Source organism: Echiichthys vipera, assembly GCF_963691815.1.
Source record: "Echiichthys vipera genome assembly, chromosome: 9".
Taxonomy (NCBI): domain Eukaryota; kingdom Metazoa; phylum Chordata; class Actinopteri; order Perciformes; family Trachinidae; genus Echiichthys; species Echiichthys vipera.
The window spans coordinates 29,875,319-29,898,117 of record NC_139834.1 but is presented as its reverse complement, the minus strand read 5'-3'; the positions used below and the strand labels follow the sequence as shown (position 1 = coordinate 29,898,117).

At 42.7% G+C, this 22,799-nt stretch overlaps 1 protein-coding gene across 6 annotated transcripts; it reads left to right on the top strand.

Annotated features, from left to right (window-relative positions):
• Positions 1-2,012: 2,012 nt before the first annotated feature.
• Positions 2,013-20,843, top strand: LOC310951814 (6-phosphofructo-2-kinase/fructose-2,6-bisphosphatase; the record flags this gene model as incomplete). 6 transcript variants are annotated; one of them, XM_083920234.1, is made up of 14 exons in its annotated part: positions 2,013-2,400; positions 9,393-9,518; positions 11,998-12,094; positions 12,205-12,271; positions 13,548-13,622; positions 13,716-13,772; positions 14,322-14,443; positions 17,448-17,655; positions 17,744-17,890; positions 18,296-18,400; positions 18,895-19,024; positions 20,129-20,191; positions 20,301-20,365; positions 20,708-20,843. In XM_083920234.1, 14 exons carry the CDS (start codon positions 2,316-2,318, stop codon positions 20,765-20,767), a joined length of 1,407 nt encoding a protein of 468 aa, XP_083776360.1. In that variant the 3' UTR covers positions 20,768-20,843. The 6 variants fall into 6 exon arrangements, 5 of the variants coding, with proteins under 5 accessions (XP_083776360.1, XP_083776357.1, XP_083776359.1 ...); XM_083920232.1 differs by lacking the exon at positions 2,013-2,400 and adding an exon at positions 6,910-7,000; XR_014593351.1 differs by lacking the exons at positions 2,013-2,400; positions 20,708-20,843 and adding an exon at positions 6,910-7,000 and having other exon boundaries at positions 18,895-20,191; positions 20,301-20,360.
• Between the last annotated feature and the right edge of the window lie 1,956 nt (positions 20,844-22,799).

Here is a 22,799-nt window from a genome sequence, read left to right as displayed (position 1 = left end):
ACTTTATTGTCATATACACTTCAGTGCACACAGCCAGGTTCTGTAACACACAGATGTCATCAGTTCTCAGATAAATATGCGCTATTAATTAAACTTCACAATAACGCTATAACAATGCAATAGATTTGGTCAGCTGGCATGAACCTGAGTCCCTGCACCATCTACGTTTATGTCACATGGGACTCTAACAGCTCCAAAATCCTTTTACGCACACCACAAGAAAATAATCTCCGACTGTTTAAGCACGTTATTGAACAGTTCTCCATATCCATTACGCAAAGAACACACGCACAAAATAACGCTCTCCATCTCCATCACCACCACCTTGTGATGTTTAACTGCATGAATAGATACAGTACGAAAGTGCGCAGCAGCACCATACACTTACTTTGAGCTACAGGCAGGGTGTCATGGTTACAGGTGAACAAATGTCGAGGTGCTCTCTGGGGTCATGGAGATAAAGTCTCTGATGAGGGAACAATAAACTCCAAATTTATAAAGCAGAAAAAACCTTGGCTTTAAGTTTATCCAATTTCAATTCAATTCAATTTTATTTATAGTGCCAAATCATAACAAAAGTTATCTCAGGACACTTTACAAACAAGGTAAAGACCACACTCTATGACTTATTTATGATTTACATAGATAATTGTCTCCAGAACAGAAGCATTTTGCTCTGCACTGTTGATAACGGCCCTTGGAAAAAGAAAATTAATTGAATACATAATTCACGATTATTCTGGTGTTGCCAAGCATACCTCTGTGGGCAGTTGTTATGTTATAGCGTTACCTACTGAGAAAAGTGACTCTTTTAGTATTACCATTGTTTGCGTATATTGGTTATATTGTACCTAGAATGCAAATACACCTACCTTTGAATGTATTAACTTTGCTGTCATGACATAGTTAGTCTACTGCTCAACATCTGTAACTCTGTAACTTCAGAAATGCATGAAAATATAACGGTAATGTTCTTCGGCAGTTGGCCAAGGTAAAATCCAACAACCTCATCCCAACTCGTCGTACACGGCCGTTTTGTCAGTAACCTTTGGCATCACTTGTCAATGCCGTGCGCATCAAACACATGACGCCCTTACAGTTGCTGTTTTAAACATGGGGAACACTTTAACTATGTGGCCAGGGTGAGGAAAAGATTGTGAGTGCGGTTAAAATAAGTGTGTTGAATGTCTAGTATTTGTTGCACTGAGCGTCTGGACAGGTTTACTCTTGAAAGTCTGGAGCGTTTGGTTTCAAACGCAGAAGGCCGTGACAAAATGGCAGAATTTGACACTGGCAATGATAACATGCCGTATAAGCAGCTTAATACCCTTTGCAGTGTCCTATATAAGTAATGAATGGACTCTGGCGAGGCAACCGTTGTATGCTGCGCGTCAGACAGTTCTGGCCTTCCTGTCATCCATTAATTACTTTCCACCACAGTTTGAGATATGTGAAAGACATACGCACCACACTTCACCAGAAAGTGTGTGGTGAAGAAGGAATGCAGTGGAGCAGGAAACTGTCGCTCTCACACACACCTATAACTGTCAGCCTGTATCTGTGTGTTCAGTTTCATACTGCATCAGAGCATCTGGATTAAAGTAAAAAAGAAAAAACCCCAACATGAATCCCACTACTTGGGACCAGGGTTGAAGCCCTGCGCAAGCCGTACTGCTGATGATGCAAAACCACCACAAAAAGATGCAAAACGAATAAAAAAAGATGCAAAATAAATTTGAAAAAAATAGAGAAAACAGTTAAAAAGACAAACAAAAGAAGTAAAACTGGAGGTAAAATGACCAGAAACAGAAACCAAATGACAACAAAACGACTAAAGTAGACTTTGAGTTTGGTGGGGGGGGGGGTAAAATGTCGGGGCCCGCTGGCTTAGAATCCGTCCATGGGAGCATCAGTGATCTGACAGGAAGCCCTCCAGAGGACAGAGGAGGGCGGTGCGGGTGATGGGAACAATTATTTGCAGAGGGACTAGTTGGAGCTGTTTATTTGTCATAAAGGAAGGAGCCGGTAACGAGGGGTTAAACCCGCAGGACTTGTTTCCCTGACGAAGACGGTGTGTGTGTGCGTGTGTGTGTGCGTGTGTGTGCGTGTGCGTGTGTGTGTGTGGGGCCGGTGGAATACTAAACCGGAGGGAGAACACTGAGGACGAGGACCAACATTTTAGGGACTACTGAGCAAGCTGCAACTTGCCTGCATCGACCGACCATCACAACGACACACGCACGCACACACACACACACACACACACACACACACACACACACACACACACACTCCGCCAGGAATAGATTTTGAGGATGATGAACGGAGCGGTGGTTACGCAAGACGGGACCGAGCCTCAGGGGGGCGCGAGGAGGACGCTCCGGTTCCAACGACCGCACGGTGAGCGACCCACAAACACGCACGCACACACACACACACACATGGCTGACGGCTGTGCATGTCCCAAACTTAGTTATTATGTAACACAAACACACTTCCTCATTCGTTCATTCATATGTAGAGCAGCGTTGGAGAGGGGGGGGGGGGGGGGGTGCGCGTGCATGAACAACGTCACGCGCTCCTGTTGATCACTCGCTTTGATGAATGAGCGGTCGTCATCATCATCATCATCATCATCATCATGAGCGCCTGGCTACCAACCCCTCTAGGCCAGCAGCGCGCGGGGCTGAGGCGACACAAAAACACACATCAACGTTTAAATCCGCCACACGTGCGCCCTCACGCGCTCTTCCACCGTTATGTAAGTAATAAAGTGGAGTTTTAGCTCCAGCCCGGAAGGTTTAGGGAGCTGCACAATAACATATGGAACAGTATGTGCTGCAGCCGAGCGTGCGTCTATGCTGCTGCTGCTGCTGCTGCAGCTGCAGCGGGGCCGAGGTGTTGGGTGTCCTCCTCCCGTCAGGAGGAAGTGGACCGCAGCCTGCAGCACGCTAAAGGGCGTATGGCTGTTATTTTGGGAGGTGGTAGGTGTGGGGGGTGGGATCGTGGTGTAACGAGGAGCGACCCGCGTGTCTTCTGAGTCTCTGCCGTAGGAAACAAATGGAGTCCAAGAAGAGCGTGACAGCGGTGCTGCGGCGCGTGAGGTGTGAGAGCACAGGTGAGCTTTGGATGGACAGATGAATAAACCGATGTTAGTGTGTGTGTGTGTGTGTGTGCGCGTGTGCGTGTGTGTGTGTGTCTCTCTCTCTCTCATGGGTAAACAGATGTTGACATTCTCAAAGCAAGTGAGAAGACAAACAACAAGTCGTAGTAAGAGCTGTGCAACATTGTAGTCAAATAGAGTATATGTAATGACAATAAATCATGTTTAACTAAAGACTGGGTTGGCATCAGGCCAGGGGCGTAAAGAGGTGATGCAACAGCCCCTTCTCAACTTTAGGCACCCTTTGCTCAGATTGCTAACCTGACTCCTCCAGATGTTTTGATTCTCAGGATTCTCATTGTTTCAGCATATCTTTTCTGGGAACTCTGGTTTGGAGATCTTTTGGGAAGGGGTGAAAATACTGGTTGCTGATTGGATAAACCATCTGTCTATCACCAACATAGGGGCCAAATCAGATCACTGAAGCATGTGACGTACTAACAGCGTGGAGGCAAAGCTCAGAAAGTAGATAACATGTGGATAAAGGATATTTTCCGTTTGTGTAACGCGAATTTACGGATCAAAGGCCCAATTTCAGGAGCCCGGTCCATATTCAACAGAAGGATCCAGAGAACAAAGAGTTAGTGAGCGGCTTGCTCCATAGCTGCTCATCTCATCCGTGGAAGCCTCCATGTTGTTTACACTCAACAGTCTCTTCTGTTTCACTTAAATCCACCTCTAAACCAACACTGATCAGTTCGGTCGCTTGAAAACCTCTCCAAATTTTCTCTGTCACACGTCACCAAACTGATCTGAGAGTAAAACACAACGGAGCTCAGAGATCAGGATGGGCTCGCTAGGCTATCGGACTGTACAAATTTCAGCTTTCGTTTCAATCTCAACTAAACACCTGTGAAGTTTCAGGACTGTATCTGAATGAACCATGTCAGTAATTATTCTGGAGAATGTCAGTAAAAGTAACAGCAATTTTTACCCTCTGTAAAACGGTACAGGTCAGGTCAAACTAATCCTGTCTGAATACGACCCTCTGTAAAACGTGTTTATATGCAGTCATGTCCTGTTAATACAGAGTTTCTGTGTTTTTTTTTAGCATGGACGCGCTTAAAGAACCACTCGGTTTCAGCGGCAGTCAAAATAGGATATCATGAAAATGTTATAATAGATATCAGGAAGCTAAGCAGCATGCACATGGAGACAGGGAGGTGACAGCAGTGTGTAGATCCAGTAAGCCCTCCCACCTGTGGGAGAATCAGGGACTTATTCGTCCTGTGCAAATTATATTACAGACGTCCTGAGGTAAAGCTATTTTACCCCACATCCCCACTTTAAAGTGATCCTGTCTGACTAGAGCTATAAAAAATCTGGGTGTATATAAAGATTGGTGGCATGACGGCTCCCTGAAAGTGAAGCCAAAACGTGGATCGCCACCTGGTGGCTGGGTGCAGTATTCTGTCATAAGCCCCGCCCCCTCAAACTAAAAACTCAAAGCACACTTCAAATGTTCAAGTGTTCGTTTTTCTTTGAAACGTTTGGTTTGAATTTGTTTTTCGATGCGATAAAAATGGGGCGAAACGTTACGATTGACAGTCGCGATCAACTTGCGATGCAGACTCTGGTTGCAAAATTACAACATGGAGGGGTCTGTATCCGAGATATTTTGGAGGAAGTGCAGTCATGTTGTCTCTCTTTATTTAAGGTCTGTTAGAGCGTGATCACACTATCCTTTTGGCCTCGGCCAAAACCGTTTTTTCAGCTAAAGTCTAGTACCTTTAAGTAGTGTGAGCGCACCCGCTCCGCGCTCAACTGCGGCCAGCTGGCCCTCCACGGCCCGCTTGAAATAGGTGGGCTTTAGCGGAGCCGTTTGCACATGTACGAGCACGAGCGTGCGCACGTGTACGATCACGAGCACGAGCTCTACGGCAGTAGCGTTATGTCCGCCTGTTCGGACATGTAAATAGAAGGACGGACCATGCGCGGACATTTAACAACAACAACAATGGTGGTGAAAGGTTCACGTTGGTGTGATGCGGAGGTGGAGTGTTTACTGCAGATTTGGTCGGATGAAAATATTCAAAAACAGTCGACAAGACGCACAAAAACTCCGAGGTCTACGGAAAGATTTGTAAACAAAGCCACACACACGCGATCAATGCGTGTGACGTGTTACGGCGTGATGACATATGGACAGCAAGAAGCATTGGCCGAGGCCCAGGCAGTGTGAGTACAAACGGGGCTGGGGCGCGGGGGGGAGAGGGAGGGGGGACAAGTACCCTAAAGTCCGGGTCTCGGTCCGGGAGGACAGTGTGAGTCCGCCCTTAGCGACCCAGGGTCTTGACAAAAGGTTCGTAGTCGTTGTGATGAGTTGGGTTACAGCTAGTATTGTGTGTGCTTGTGTCGACGGTCAGTCAGATAGCGCTCAGTACCTCATACATCCACACTAAGGATCGGCCGATGGATTTTAAGGGCCAATGCCGATACTGATTTTTTTTCATCAGCCTTAGCTGATGACTGATACGGACTGCCAACTTTGTTAAACCGATACTTGGAGCTAATTCCTCTTTTTTTCCCTCAATTAACATCATAAAAATTACACAATAATGAAAACAAATGTTACTATATGTTGTTTAAAAAAAGGAACCTTTATTGAACTTAACAAGGCTTCTCCATCAACACGGAGCTGCCTGTGGATGCCCGTCTGTAAATAATGCTGGGGAAAAAGTATCGCCCAATACTGATACACGATGTATCGGCCTATCACTAATCCACAATTCAAAACATCTGACCTTTCCCTTTAATTAACATAATCAATGCATGACTGGTACTGTGTAAGTGTATTTTTAAATTGTTGTTGATATTTTCCCCTAGTAAATTGTCTTAATATCTTACATCACTGAAACATACTCTACATGGTTCAATTAACAGAGATGTGGACTAGAGACTTACAACTTTACTTGACCGAAAAGACCCGACATGGACTTTGGAATTTTAAGACTTGCGACTTGACTTGTCTGTGTTAATTTTATGTTTTAATATTAAATATTATAAAAGTTTAAAGTTGTGATCCGTAAGAATAGAGATACGCTGTTTCTTTGGCGATAGGATGTAACTGCAGGTGAGACATCACAGCGAGCCTGACTCAGAATACAGACTCGAACGTTCCCTTTCATTGCACTTTTGTTTGTCAGAAGTTGGAAGTCCCAGATTTCAGATTTAAATGATGGCAGCATAACCAGCAGTGATGAGCTCCAGTAGCAGACCAACCACTGTCAGCAGTGTCACTAACATGGTGGTGTGTTTCCGTTTAGAGAGGGAATGTCTGAACTGAACACACTATTAAATGCATCAACATCTGAAGGATTAGAACTTTAGAGTGAACATCCAGTATTTCTGGCACACACACACACACACACAGGTCGGGATGGCTTATGACAACCACATTAGACGTCATAAAGGAGCTGCCCAGCACGCTTGTTACTGGTTTGTCACGCTACACCACTTCTTGTTTGCCGGGGAAATAAAGGGCAAAGTTTAGAGTTGCTCTTGGTGATTGGTGGATGAGCTCATTCTGGGCTTTACTGGGACAGTTATGGGGACTGACGGGTGAGCCGACCAATCAGAGCCGCTCCACCAGGTGTGCTGATGGACAGACTCCTCCCCGCTCACATCCTGTGAGAAAGTTAAAAATCTGTACCCTCAGCTGGAGAGCTCCTCTTTATCCTGTCCTCCTGTCACACTCACACACACACACACATACACACAGTACAGAGGTTTATACACACACACTCATGTCACAGACACAGACAAAACTCACTCAAAATCCTCTGGAGAAAACCTGGGGTCCATGGATGAAAAGCAGGCTGAGCCAACGCAGAGGCTGTGAGTACACACACTTACACGTCACCTGAGAGAGAGACACACACACACACAGAAACCACATTATTTGCCTATCTGTCTCACTCCAGTTTGACAAGTTGAATCTTGTGCATTAAAGGAGGCGTGGGACAGTATTTTGAAGAGCAGAGCGAAAGTTAGTGAGTGTTTTGGCGCTTGAAAGGAGAGACCGCGGGGCCGTTCACCCCTGTGAGAGCACGTGAAAGCTCCTCGAGACCACCTGACGTGATAATCTGCAGCACTTTCACATAATTTGATGCAAGCTGTGACTATCTTCTTTCTTTATGGACAAACAGTGGTGGAAGAAGTACTAAGGTCATTTTGCTTAACTAAAATTACTCAGAGTATAAGTATAATTCCAGGAATATTGTCAGCTAAAAGTACTCGTTCTGCAGTAAAATGTCTCTGATTAAATGTGATGTTATTAAGATAATAATACTGAAGCATCAATGTTAGAGCAGCATGTAAATGTTGGAGCTGCTGCAGGTGAAGCAACTTTCATGTACTTTATATACAATTAGTTTAGTCTAGAGGGTCCCAACCAATGGGTCGCACCCCTCCAAATGGTCACTCTCTGAGAGAGATGCACCGATCCAGTTTTTTTTTTTGATCCAATCAGATACCGATACCTGTGCAGAGCCTATCTGATGATATTTGATACAGATCCGATCTTACTGCTGAATGAATGAGGCGTAAACCTCTCCATGTGAGTGAAGGCATCAGGCTTGACAAAAACATTTAGCCTTGTTAAAAAAAGGTAACAAATTAACACAGATATAAATGTACTTCATATTATTTATTATCAAATAAAGTGTACATAAGTGCTAACAAATATTTTCAAATGGAATATAAAACCCTAACCAGTGTTGCAAACGTAGAATTGAAGTGATTAGATCACAGCGACTGTATTGCTGTGTATGATATTAATAAAGAAATGACTGGATCAGAATCCTGGATCAGCCTCATTCATCCGATATCTGATCCAGTTAATTAGTCGGAATCAGAGCCCATATCCGATCCAACTAATTAGTCAGTATCAGAGCCCTCAGTTTTGATCAGATGTTCCCAAAGTTTTTCAGCTTGGAACACAAAGGAGAAATCTTATGTCTCACCAGGACCCGACCTCACAAAAACACATCAGGAATAGTGAGGGAATCTCAGGAGTCTTGCTCAACATTACCTCAGCCAGAGAGCATGGCGTGGACACCCAAAAACAAGTTCACCTGTTCTATTTGAATGTCCACAGTTGCCGTGGATAAACATCAATAAACCTCTGTCCTGATTGACAGGTGGCTGTGTAGCCCCGCCCTAAAGCATCCCCTGCTTCCTGGTCTATTTGACTCTAAATGGACCATCATTGACAGTGGAGTCTCCCCCTGCTGGACATTAGAGAGAATGAAGCTTTAAGTGAAGTCTCCCCCTGCTGGACATTAGAGAAAAATCCGGTTTAAGTGGAGTCTCCCCGCTGCTGGACATTAGAGAGAATGCAGCTTTAAGTGGAGTCTCCCCCTGCTGGACATTAGAGAGAATGTAGCTTTAAGTGGAGTCTCCTCCTGCTGGACATTAGAGAAAAATCCGGTTTAAGTTGAGTCTCCCCCCTGCTGGACATTAGAGAGAATGCAGCTTTAAGTGAAGTCTCTCCTGCTGGACACTAGAGAGAATGCAGCTTTAGTGGAGTCTCCTCCTGCTTGACACTAGAGATAATGCAGCTTTAAGTGGAGTCTGCACCTGCTGGACATTAGAGAGAATGTAGCTTTAAGTGGAGTCTCCCGCTGCTGGACATTAGAGAGAATGCAGCTTTAAGTAGAGTCTCCCCCTGCCGGACATTAGAGAGAATGCAGCTTTAAGTGGAGTCTCCCCCTGCTGGACATTATAAAGAATGCAGCTTTAAGTGGAGTCTCCCCCTGCTGGACATTAGAGAGAATGCAGCTTTAAGTGGAGTCTCCCCCTGCTGGACATTAGAGAGAATGCAGCTTTAAGTGGAGTCTCCCCCTGCTGGATATTAGAGAGAATGCAGCTTTAAGTGGAGTCTCCCCCTGCTGGACATTAGAGAGAATGCAGCTTTAAGTGGAGTCTCCCCCTGCTGGACATTAGAGAGAATGCAGCTTTAAGTGGAGTCTCCCCCTGCTGGACATTAGAGAGAATGCAGCTTTAAGTGGAGTCTCCCCCTGCTGGACATTAGAGAGAATGCAGCTTTAAGTGGAGTCTCCCCCTGCTGGACATTAGAGAGAATGCAGCTTTAAGTGGAGTCTCCCCCTGCTGGACATTAGAGAGAATGCAGCTTAAGGCCACTTCACCATCGGCTTCAGTGAGGAAACTAACATTTCTTTAAGTGCAGTGCAGGTGTTTGAGCTCTCTGTGCCTTTGTGTGTTTCAGCGTCTGTGCCCCAGTTCACCAACTCCCCGACCATGATAGTGATGGTGGGACTCCCGGCAAGAGGGAAAACCTACATCTCTAAAAAGCTCACCAGATACCTGAACTGGATCGGAGTCACAACTAAAGGTATCACATGACAGTGTGGATTACACTGAAACCTTAAACTGGCATTTGATCATACTTAACATTTGGTCTCAATGCTTTGACTTAGCTTTAAAAATGTTTTAATATTGAATCTCTAACACATGCAGATAATATACTTGTATGTTGTTTTAGTTTTACACAAACAGCTCGGGCTGGGTGTTACTTTGCATTTAACTGTAAGATGTCCTCTTTTTTTTTTTTTGTTCTTCCCGTATGTGAGAAGCTTTATTTAGAAACTTTTCTACATGACATTTATTATATGAATCAGTTTTAAAACACGGTCTTGCCCGGGCGTCCCCTTTGTCTTATCCACAGTTGCTAGTTAAATTAGTGTTTTTCAACATTTACTGGAGAAACATGAACGTTTTTTACCACAAAACTTCCACAGAGATGATTTGATGTGACACACACACAGACAAAGGATATTTATGTGCAGCGTCAATTTTATTAAAACTGGAAACAAAACAAACTCCAAACAAACTCAGCTGATAAACGGGATTTTCTAATTAATAGTTGTTGTTTTTTTTAAATGTTCTACCCTGCATAAAGGATGTTCACAACAGACGCAACAATAAGGCCAAGAGAATAATTTTCTATGCTACGCTAACCCTCTTTTATGAAGCGATTAGGACATAGAATATGCATGGACACCTCAAACAAGCCATTTAAGCAATATCAGTTTAAGTGTGCGACATATTTCAAATATTTCCACCATCTTGCCATCAGGAGCCCGGTTTAAGTTTCGCGCTCATCGGTCACCTGACTTTTTAAAAAAAGCAGTCATTTTACCTCACAGAAACAGGAAATGGTTAGTTTGTTTTTGTTACTTTGTGACTTTGGTGTTTTAAAGGGTACAGAACTGACTAAATTCACTAACTAATTAACCGATGGAGTCAGAAGTAGAGCAGCAGCTCCTGTGTTTCTGCCACGTAAAATGGCTGTTTTTGTCAATGGAGACTGGTGGCTTTCAGTTTCCCTGCATAAAAGGCTGTCTGCCGGCGAGGTAAAACATTACAAAAATCTAAATATAGTGTACACTAATGCTGCCTTCACATGCCATGGAGAAGATGGTCCTTTCCATTTGGGAAGTGGAAATTACCAGTGCGCTGTGTACAAGTGCGTTTGTTGTCGTACTGAAATGAAACATGGCGTACCAAACCAAACAATAACAGTATTTTTTAAAATGGCTCTAAGTGTTAATACATGATATTGTTGGTCACTGGCACCCCCCTCGCTCTAACATCTCTTCTTAAGTGGCGGCAGTAGCTCAGTCCATAGGTGACTTGGCTGGGAATCGTAGGGTCGCTGGTTCAAGTCCCTGTGTGGACCATGTATGGAGCGTGGCTGGAGAGGTGCCAGTTTCTCGCTCTAACATCTCTCCTTAATTGCATGTATAGGCCCTGTTTGTGCATGTGTGTATTTCGGGTCTGTGTGTATAACATGCATAATAATAAGAGTGAAAAAATGTAATTTCCCCGTGCGGGATAAATAAAGTAATTCTTCTTCTTCTTCTATTAAAATTGTCTGCGCCACAACATAAAGGCTACAAAAACTATCCGCTGACAGCAGCAGAAATGTTTAATAGCGTGCAATGCATACCATTGAGAGTCGTGACCGGAAAGGTCAAATCTCATCTCTGCAACTTGTGTATCAAAATATCCTACGAGTTCCACAGTGGAAACTACCACATGAGGGGGTATTCATGTGCAATTTTCATCTCAGCTTTTGGTATTTACCATATTTTCCACAGGACATGAAGTCTCCATTAAACTGAGTTTTAGGTGTTTGGCTGCCACATTGTTAGCTTCTGTGGCACTACTGTTTCTCCAGTAGGTGATAAGTACCTCATAGAAATACACTCCAAAAGCCCAAACTTTTCCTTTTAAATATCTGTTAAAATTCACAACAGAATTTGTTAAATTTATGGCAAATTAGCTTTAGCCACCATGGTTAGCCACTGGGGCGGCACGGTGTTGTGGTGGTTAGCCATGTCGCCTCACACAGTGAGAGGGTTCCTGGTTTGAATCCTTGCTGGGGCCCTTCTGTGTGGAGTTTGCATGTTCTCCCTGTGTCTGCGTGGGTTTTCTCCGGGTTCTCCTGCTTCCTCCCACAGTCCAAAGACATGCAGGTGTTAGGTTTGTTTGGTTTTTGTCTGTTTGTCTCTAAGTGTCCTGTGATAGACTGGCGTCCTGTCCAGGGTGGACACTGCCTCACGCCCAATGTCAGCTGGGATGGGCTCCAGCCCCCCCACGACCCCGACAGGGACAAATGGTTGAAGATGGATCGATGGATGGTTAGCCACTGGGGCTAACTAGCTTAATGCTACTTCCATTATCTCACTGGAAGTTTCACCCAGAATAATTTCTACAATAACACCCTCAAGAATAAGGAGGATATCTTCAGTTGCATGGCACACTACACCACATGTTCCTACAAGCAGATGTGTTCCTTTCTTTTACAGTGTTCAATGTCGGGCAGTACAGAAGAGACGCCACACGTTCCTACAACAGCTTTGAGTTCTTCAGACCCGACAACACAGAAGCTATGAAGATACGCAAGTACGAACCTCACTGTCAGTCTCACTACCAACATTATGACTTTTCATTTCTTGTTTCCTTGGAACATAATCCTGTTAAATATGTTTCTTCTCCCCTCTTTCTGTGCACAGGGCCTGTGCCGTCGCTGCCCTGAAAGATGTGTGTGACTACTTCACCAGAGGACAGGGGCAGGTCGTGGTGAGTGAAAGCTTACATTCAATTTAGGCTTATCCTTAAAGCGCCTTTCAATCAATATGTTTTTTTTTACAACTGTAGGAGAATGAACAGTAAACAGTGAGTCTGAAATCAGTAATGTTGAAATAACATTCTGGATCGCTTCCTGTCAATCCCTCTTGTGTAAGTCAGTTTTTAATCCAGCACAGGAATGGCGAACTCCACCACTAACAATAGAAACTACCATATACTAGGAATGCAACAGTTTAAAATACCCACAGTTCGGTTTGTATTGGGGTTTCTGCCACAAACAAATGTGCTTCCAGCCAGAGATTTGATAAAATATTACATCATTAAATATTCTTTAAATCACAGACGGCAACATTAGTTTCATCATATTCACTGAAGTCGACAATATACTCCGATAAAACAACGTAAATCATCCGGTTTTAGAAAAAAAAAGTGCCTCTACGTGCACGTAGAGCATGTTACAATATCAAAGGCACAAGCCTCAAGCTAGGCATATGCTAAATGATGTTAGCAGTTGCTATCTATGAGTGAATTAGCCAACCTCCATCTAGCATGTACTCAATGTTGTTTATTGATGAGAGAAGACACGGGCACGTTCACAGGACTCTGGTGCATACTCAAATAAATATCAATAAATAAATCTCCATCCAATGCCTACGCTGTATTCTTGCCTCAAAGTGGCAAAATCACACAGAAAATGTTTTTGACATCCATCACTTGCGTGTCTGGTCATTTATACTGAATGCGATCAGAGCTAATCTGACTCTCGCTAGATGATTTTTTTTTTCCTGTGTGCAAAGTTGCCTTTTATCCACAAATTTTCCTCGCACAGACGACATTGTTTATTTAGCGACATTGCGCTGATTGGTTTCGATGAGAGTGGGTGAAGTAGCACGTCAATGAAGATGACCAACGGAAGGGGTTCATCCAATCATATGCAAGGATTTTTGATAAGGCCCAGCCTTCTGAAACACCTCTCCTATTGAGCGATCCCAGATGGATGAGTGGAGCAAGGAGAAAGCAAGGCGCAACTTTATCTAGCCAGAGTCAGGTTAAACAGAGCAGTTCCAAGAAGCACACTCTCAACCGTGGATGTACGCCAATAGATATTACAGGTCCTGTAGCATTGCATTGATGTCTGTGCAACTCCTTTCGGAGTTGTTACAAAATCTTGGAGGTGCACCACTTGGCGCTCAGGCTGCACAATATTGGCATCAACTAATTTAAGTTGGAATACAACAATTTAGTTTGTCACTTTCCTCTCTGTCAGGTTTTCGACGCCACAAACACCACAGCAGAGCGCAGAGAGGTCATCCTAAGCTTCGCCAAGGACAACGGGTACAAGGTTTGTTTGTTTGTTTGTTTGTTTGTTGTTTGATACAAATAGAAAAAAAAAACCTCTGCTCCAATTTGTGTCTTTCTTCTCATGCCTGTCCAGGTTTTCTTTGTGGAGTCGATATGTGATGATCCAGAAATCATCGCTGAGAATATTAAAGTAAGTGTGTGTGTGTGTGTGTGTGTGTGTGTGTGTGTGTGTGTGTGTGTGTGTGTGTGTGTGTGTGTGTGTGTGTGTGTGTGTGTGTGTGTGTGTGTGTGTGTGTGTGTGTGTGTGTGTGTGTGTGTGTGTGTGTGTGTGTGTGTGTGTGTGTGTGTGTGTGTGTGTGTGTGTGTGTGTGTGTGTGTGTGTGTGTGTGTGTGTGTGTGTGTGTGCCGATGCTGTAATTCTTGTTTGTTAGCGGTGGAACAGACTGATCTGAGCGCGGCGCTGTCGGAGCATCGGCCCCCTTCTGCCAGATCACGTGTCTTGAGTTTTGGCTCATTCTGGTGCAGCGTTTGCTCCAAAACCAGATGATTTTCCCATATGGACAATTCTCCTGCTGTTATCATCTTTGACTTTCACTTCCTCTTCCTGTCACTCGGTTTCAGTTCAGTGCAGTTTAGTTCAGTTAATTTGAAATACTGTAAGTTTATGTCGTTCACATCACTCATTTTATATCTATTAAAAACAACAACTTTAAAACTCTCCCTCTGTCTTTGAAAACAGCAAGTGAAGCTGAGCAGCCCCGACTATGTGGACTGTGACAAAGAGGAAGCTGTGGCCGACTTCCTGAAGAGGATCGAATGTTACAAGTTGACCTACGTCCCCCTGGATGATAACAAGGACAGGTGACTGCGATAACCAGCCCACTTTGTTACCAGTCTGTTAAAATATGAGACAAAACAAAAACAAATACAGAGAACATTCATTATATATTAGAATTATATTCTCCTGAATATAAGATCTTTTTTTCCTGCAAATCCACCTCGAAAATAGCCTCGTGAGCCCATCCTGATCTCTGAGCTCCGTTGTGTTTTACTCTCAGATAAGTTTGGTGATGTGTGACAGAGAAAATTTGGAGAGGTTTTCAAGCGACCGAACTGATCAGTGTTGGTTTAGAGGTGGATTGAAGTGAAACGAGAAGAGACTGTTGAGTGTAAACAACATGGAGGCTTCCACGGATGAGATGAGCAGCTATGGAGCAAGCCGCTCACTAACTCTTTGTTCTCTGGATCCTTCTGTTGAATATGGACCGGGCTCCTGAAATTGGGCCTTTGATCCGTAAATTCACATTACACAAACGGAAAATATCCTTTACCCACATGTTGTTTCCTTTCTGAGCTTTGCCTCAACGCTGTTAGTATGTCACACGCTTCAGTGATCTGATTGGTTGATTTGACCTGCATGTTGGTGATAGATTGGTGATGTTGGTGATGATGAAGGTTTATCCAATCAGAAACCAGTTTTTCCGCCCCTTCCCAAAAGATTCTTCCATAGACACAATCACAGAGTCACAGTGGGGGCGTTACATGTCAGTATACAGTCACAACAGCAGATAAAGCCAAAAATCTGTAAAACGAGTTCTTTTCATGACGAGCCGTCACAGAGACAACTGGCGTAGTGTACTGGCTTAGTTTACAGGGACAGGGGCCTGAGACATGGAGACAGTGCTGCCCCGAGCTAACCAGTGTTAGCCACGTCCGGCTGTTAGTGACTCTCCCGGATTTCTCCGTTAATAGTTGTTACACGAAATGCCATGTCTTATTTGATGTATGTAAGTGCCGAAAAAGAACCTGCAATGATTTTGTGCCGGAATTACACTTTAATTGGTTCCTGAAGAGGACGATTTGTGGTTCGAGAAGAAAGACTCATTTTGTTTTGTCGTTGATTGAGAGAAAATACTGGTGTTTTGCTAAACAAGATTTGGTCTTCAGAAAGTCTTTTTCCCAAAATGATTCTTAAAAAAGGGCGGTAGTCTTATATTTGGGACAATACAGTACATAACTTATAATGAAACATAATATCCTTATGCCCCTTATCACCAACCGCACTTAACCTTTTTCAGACTTAAATAACCCTCAGATCTTAACTATATATATAATATATTTATACATATGTATTTATCATACAGATTATGATGAGATATCAAACAAATGTCTTATGTATCCATCACCCTTTGCAGATGCAAAAAATAACAACAAAAATACGGACATCATTTTATTACATAGTATTTTTGCTTATTGTGATGTCATTTGTTGGAGTATCTTTCAATGCTTCACGTCCCAAAAATCTTTACACCCTGAGCTAAAAGGTTATCTAAGTCATTAAACAATAATAATTTATAAAACTATTGAAATTGTCATGAATATTTTAAAAACAATCCTGTTCGTTCATCAAATTTTACTAAATAAATACATAAAACATATTGATCCAAAAGTAAGTAACTTGAACTAAAACATTTATAGTTTTTAAGATATGATCCTTGCTATGAGAAGGGTTTAGAGGCGTTTTGTTTTGATAGTGTCATCTGAAGTCAGGGGCGGACGGGCGTGTGATCTGGAGAATCACAGATCGGCCGCTTCTCCTGGAGGCCCGCGGGCCACGACCCGCAACTCAGTCAGCACCTGTTTTTTCCCTGCTGAGCTACTGTTTCACACTCCAGTACCATAGGGAGCAGCACTGCACCTGTATGTCGGATGCTAGCTGCCCCAAAGAAGGAGTAGGCTGCAGCAAAGAGGAATCAACACAATAGAAAGAATGGATAGCAGCGGTAAAAAAACAGAAAGAAAAGGATGGGGCTGAGAATGCGAATAGGGAAATGGGACACTTAGAAAGTGAAGCCACTTAATGTCCCAAACTTAGTGAGATGTTTAGCAGCACAGCCAGCAGCAGCACCGTTCAGCCTCAACATGACAGGGCCACCCGTGAGGGTGAGGGACAGAGGGATGAGCTGGCTCCACAGACAGAAAATGAAATGAAATAACGATTTCTATAGTTAAAACAGCTAAACTTAAACATTTTAGATGTAAAATGCTTCATGCAATAGTAGCTAATATTAAGAAATATGTTGTGCTTTTACTTTTTAAAGTTTTGGGAACGTTACAGTTAATGCTTAGAAACTTAGAAGACTTTGAATCAGAACTTACATTTGTTATGGTTTAGAATAGAATAGAACTACTTTATTGATTACACGACGGGAGTCAGCACCAGAGATAGAGATTATTTTTATCTAAATGTGATATTATTATTTGTGCGGTAAGATTAATTACGGCATAAATCATAAAGATTATTAAGTAATAAATTAATTTTAAGATTGCAGGGAATAGATGATATAATATGCTGTTATAACATAAAATGATGTTTTTTTAAAATCCATTCCATCATTTGTCGTTGCCAGGCGTTGTTGTTCTTGTTGTTGTTGTTGTTGAGTTTTCCGTCCGCCGATTGCTTTGGGCCGGGCCCAGTCAAAGTCCAGGGCCGTTTTTTAATCCCAGTCCGTCCCTGTCTGCAGTTGAAGCCGAGGTACATTTAAATTGTTAATACGTTGTTGGTTTTGCTCATTTGTTGGCAGGAATAAAAATAAAGAATAGAAAGGCATGTTTATTTATACAGAAGATTTCAGCAACGAGGCCGTTCAAAGTGCTTCACATGAAACATTCAAAAGCAATTAGAATAAGACATAAGAGCGAGCTCAATAGAACAGGAAATAAACACAAGAGTAGAAGTGATGTTGGTGCACCGTAAATAATAAGTCATCATTTGATTTAATAAGAGACGGCGTCAAACAGAAACCTTTTCTTGATATGGAATCAACGATATAAACGGTGAGCGCCTCTTCTCGTTTTTATGCAGGAACTTGTCTTACATCAAGATCTTCGACGTGGGCAACAGGTACCTGGTGAACCGGGTCCAGGACCACATTCAGAGCAGGATAGTCTACTACCTCATGAACATCCACGTCACCCCGAGGTCCATCTACCTGTGTCGCCACGGGGAGAGTGAGCTCAACCTTGTGGGTCGCATCGGGGGAGACTCTGGGCTGTCGCAGCGCGGGGCCAAGGTCAGGGGCGTCTGGGTCTGTGGGCTGAATGTTCATTACATACTTCACGTCTCTGTGCTCATGTCCTCTGTCTCCGTGTGCATGTCAGTTTGCCAGTGCTCTGGGGACGTACGTGCGTGGGCAGTGTATCAGTGACCTGAAGGTGTGGACGAGCCACATGAAGAGGACCATCCAGACTGCAGAGGCTCTGGGAGTCCCGTATGAACAGTGGAAGGCGCTCAATGAGATAGACGCTGTGAGTGCTGACAACGTGTGTGTGTGTGTGTCTGTAATATTGAATCTTTTTGTGGTGGTTTTGCATCTATTTTTAATCATTTTGCACCTTTTTGTGGTGGTTTTGCATCTGCTTTTAGTCATTTTACATTTCTATGTCGTCATTTTTGTCTGTGTTGTCGTTTTTGGTCTATTTTCAGTGATTTAGCATCTCTTTGTGGTCGCTTTGCATATCTAAAGTCATTTTATGTCTCTTTGTGGTCATTTTTGGTTGTATTGTGTATACTTTTGGGATCATTTTGTGTGTTTTTTTTCAGCAACATTTTATGAGTCAGGACCCCTGACTTTATAGCCCCTGGGTATGTGCCCTGTAGACCTGTTGTGTAATCTCACAAATATTGACTTTTTTCTCTGTTTGCTGTCTCAGGGTGTGTGTGAGGACATGACGTACGAGGAGATTCAGGAGAATTACCCAGAGGAGTTTGCACTGAGGGACCAAGACAAGTATCGCTACCGCTACCCTAAAGGAGAGGTCAGGAGAAATACTAACATGACACGTAATGCAGTGGTGTCTTTTCCTTATTTTAGTCCCCAGGATTTAGGATCCTTGATCTAAAAGCTGGAAACCTGGAGATTAATTTGAGATGCAGCTCGGCGATGAGTGTCAACTACTTCAAGTCATAAATCATTAAAACAAAGGGCTTATCAAATTATTATTATTAAAATATGATATTATTATTAAAATGTAGGTATCTGAAGGTCATTCTCAGCTCTATTATGGCTCAAAAGGTGTTGCATCAGTTTTTGAGTTGATTTAACGTGTGTGTGTGTGTGTGTGTGTGTGTGTGTGTGTGTGTGTGTGTGTGTGTGTGTGTGTGTGTGTGTGTGTGTGTGTGTGTGTGTGTGTGTGTGTGTGTGTGTGTGTGTGTGTGTGTGTGTGTGTGTGTGTGTGTGTGTGTGTGTGTGTGTGTGTGTGTGTGTGTGTGTGTGTGTGTGTGTGTGTGTGTGTGTGTGTGTGTGTCCCAGTCGTACGAGGACCTGGTCCAGCGTCTGGAGCCGGTCATCATGGAGCTGGAGAGGCAGGAGAACGTTTTAGTCATCTGTCACCAGGCTGTCATGAGATGTCTGCTCGCCTACTTCCTGGACAAGACCGCCCGTGAGAGAAACCCAACATTTCACACATCCTGTCTGTTTTTAATGCTCACCTCCAAAATCTGCCGTCACGACACTGAAAGTTTGAGTTACTACTTTTCTGTCTGTGTAGAGGTGCAGTCCCTCCCCTTCCAGTGGACAGAAAGAACAAACCTCCACAGGAACAGGAAACATAGAGCCTCATTTTACGTCCTTTTGTTGTTGTTGTTTCACATCTACTTTTAGTTTCTGCTCGTTTTGGGTCTTTGTGGTTAAGTCTATTTTAAGTCGTTTTGTGTCTATTTTTTGTCGTTTTGCGTGTAGTTATTTCTGGTGGTTTTTCACCTGATTTTACTAATTTTTCATCTATTTCTTTTGGCTTTTTTTCTTTTTTCTAATTTTGCAGGTTTTTTTCATCTATTTTTTAGCTGTTTTGCATCTACTTTGAATTGTTTTGCATCCAGTTTTACTTATTTTTAATCATTTTTTATATCTTCTTTGGCCTTCTGCATCTTTTTTGTAATTTGGGGTTTTTCATCAAGTTTTAGCTGTTTTAAGTCTATTTAAGTAATTTTCGATGTATTATTAATTGTTTTGCATCAATGTTTGTCATTTTTCATACATTTTTGTTCCTTTTACATCTACTTTTAATTGTTTTTCATCCAGTTTTAGAAGTTTTGCATATATTTTGAATCTTTTTGCTTCTATTGCATTTCCTTTTGTGACTTTGTGGTTGTTAAGTCTATTTTAATCAACATTTTAGTTTGCTGTCAGTGAACACTCGAGGTGAAGTCCCTCCCCTTCCAGTGGACCACCGTGGAAAAAATACTTTTGATAGGGAATGGAGAGAGACTAGTTATTTTTTCATCCTGTTTGAATCGTGTCATAATGTTTTTTGATTTTAAAAGATCATTTTGTAAGTCAGGAAAGCCGCAGTTTGTCGTAGCACTATTGAACCACATCTCTCGTTTTGCACAATGCCTCATCTGTGCATGCTCACTAGCTAGCTCGCTAACTCAGCTACGCTCCTAAAGACAAGAACAGACCAAGAAAATCCTCAAAGGGACAAATCAATGTGTTTGAGATTCTAATGACATAAATGTGACTTTTCTTCCTCCCTGTGTGTCAGACGAGCTGCCCTACCTGAAGTGTCCTCTGCACACAGTGCTGAAACTCACGCCAGTCGCCTACGGTCAGCCCTTCACTTCACTTTATCTGTCCACCTCTGTTTATCAGCATCATGATTCTTTAATGAATCGTTTTAGCAGACGGGGCGACTTCTCTTTGTCTTTTTCTCTCAGGTTGTAAAGTCGAGTCGATCTTCCTCAACATTGAAGCGGTCAACACTCACAGAGACAAACCAGGGGTGAATTATTCGTTTTTTTATTATTCTTTTTCTCAAACATGTGGAGAAGGGCAGGTAGTTCAGTAGAGTAATTAATTATTTATTTTTTTAAATTTTATATATATACAAGAATTTAAGACGTATAAAAAAGGAATACAAAATCAATCAAAGTAGTGCAACGGTAAAAATCATAAATTAGGAATAGAAAAATACCATCAAATATGAGAAATGTACAATAAAAAAACAAGTACTATAACAAATACTGTAACCAAATATAAGGGCCTAAGGATTGCAAATGTGCACAGATTTGTGCAGGGTGTACATAACTCTAGATTGGTTTCACAGATTTTCTCTCTTCCTCAGAACGTGGACGTGGACAGAGAGCCAGCGGAGGCGTTACAGACGGTCCCAGACCACATCTAGAGGACGCATCAGGGAGCGGGTTTCATTTCCAAACACCCTCGTGAAAACGTGGCCTTTTTAATTTAAGAAATCACAGTGTTCATTGTTATCCTGGTCATTGTTGTAAAATGAAATCCTTGTGATGTCTGAAAATGGGACATTTGCTCCGATGGCGGCCTGTTTCCATTGTTAAATGCACTTTATAAAGCAGCGGGGCTCCGGCCAAACTGCGATATGAAGAAGAGGCTTCCTTTTACTGTGAAAAAATGAATTATCACTGCTGAACTCTGATCAGACAAGCACTTTCACTGTTTAGATATTCTCGAAACAGACTGTATAAAAGAGATGGACGTAAGCCGCTGTGATGTCACTCATGGCAGGGCAGAGCTGAAAAAGCATCCCCTGCTTTCTGGTCTGTTTGACACTAAATGGACCATCATTGACTAAATGAGCATCATGCTGTATTGAAGAAGACTTGAAACTAGAGATTGAGACATGAACTCATTAGGAAAATGTTTACAGAGGAAATAAATCAAGAGAGAAGTTTAGGCTCATTTTCTCATTGACTTCTATACAATCACACTTCTTTATGGAGCCAGAGAAGTCTCCCCCTGCTGGACACTAGAGATAATGCAGCTTTAAGTGGAGTCTCCCCCTGCTGGACATTAGAGAGAATGCAGCTTTAAGTGGAGTCTTCCCCTGCTGGACATTAGAGAGAATGCAGCTTTAAGTGGAGTCTCCCCCTGCTGGACATTAGAGAGAATGCAGCTTTAAGTGGAGTCTCCCCCTGCTGGACATTAGAGAGAATGCAGCTTTAAGTGGAGTCTCCCCCTGCTGGACATTAGAGTGAATGCAGCTTTAAGTGGAGTCTCCTCCTGCTGGACATTAGAGAGAATGCAGCTTTAAGTGGAGTCTCCTCCTGCTGGACATTAGAGTGAATGCAGCTTTCAGTCACTTCACCATTGAAGATACTTCCATCTTTATTGTACAGTTTGTCTGGAACATAGTCACCTGCACGTCTTTTTTCATTTCCTCTTCCCTTCTCGTATTGTAAATCATTCAGTCAGTTCTTAACTTGACCTGATTGTTAGTCTGAGCCATTTTGCCATCATGTTATCTTGTCTCCACATTCACAGAGGTACATCATACAAGAATCCAAACGCTTGGTAAGCAGCTGTTTTTGTTTTAAGTCACAGTGGTGCAAAGAGGAAGATTTCACAGTGTTGACTTTGGTCACGACTAATGAGATTTCAAGGGAATACTTTGACATTTAGAGCATCCAAATCACACTGGTGACTGTGTTTGGTTGTTGTGTGGATGTGTCTTGGTGTGGGAAAAGACAAATATATGTGTGTGTGTGTATATATATATATATCGATATATATATATATATATACATACGTTTGTGGTCAGAACGGGTCTGAACCCTGGAGCAAGATGGCGGCGGTTGAGATGCAGCATGTATGTGTTTACATCTATGGTGAAAAGAGGTTGTCGCAGTGTTGATTTTGTTATGAATGCGGAATGAGAGCAAACTATTTGGCACCTTAACTGCCCAGACACCATGATGTGCCTCAGGAGTCAGATACACGTGATTATTCTATGCACCCTCCGTACTGTCTCACACACACTGGAGACAGAGGTCCAGTGTGTTCTGCTGTAGTATGTTTTTAATGACATCGGACGTTTTTATTAACACATGAGGGATCTAGTGCAATGTTAGTGTGTTTTTTAAATAAGTTTACTTGGACCCGTGTCATACAGCATGTTGGACTTTGGGTTCCTGGCGTCATTGATCCTGGATGATCACGAAGCTGCTTCTCAAACGACTGTTAACTCTGGATTTACATCTTCTTAGGAAAGAGGCAAAGTTCTCGGTTACAAATCAACAGAAGCCCGAGTGGAGTAAATCTGGCTCCTGCAGGAGCAACAACAGATATTCAGCCGCATTAAACAAACTAATCAAAGCTCTATAAGAATAACAAGATGTAAAAACACCCAGAGGTGAAAAAGAAGTACATTGAATTTATACTTAAATAAAGGTAGCAGTACT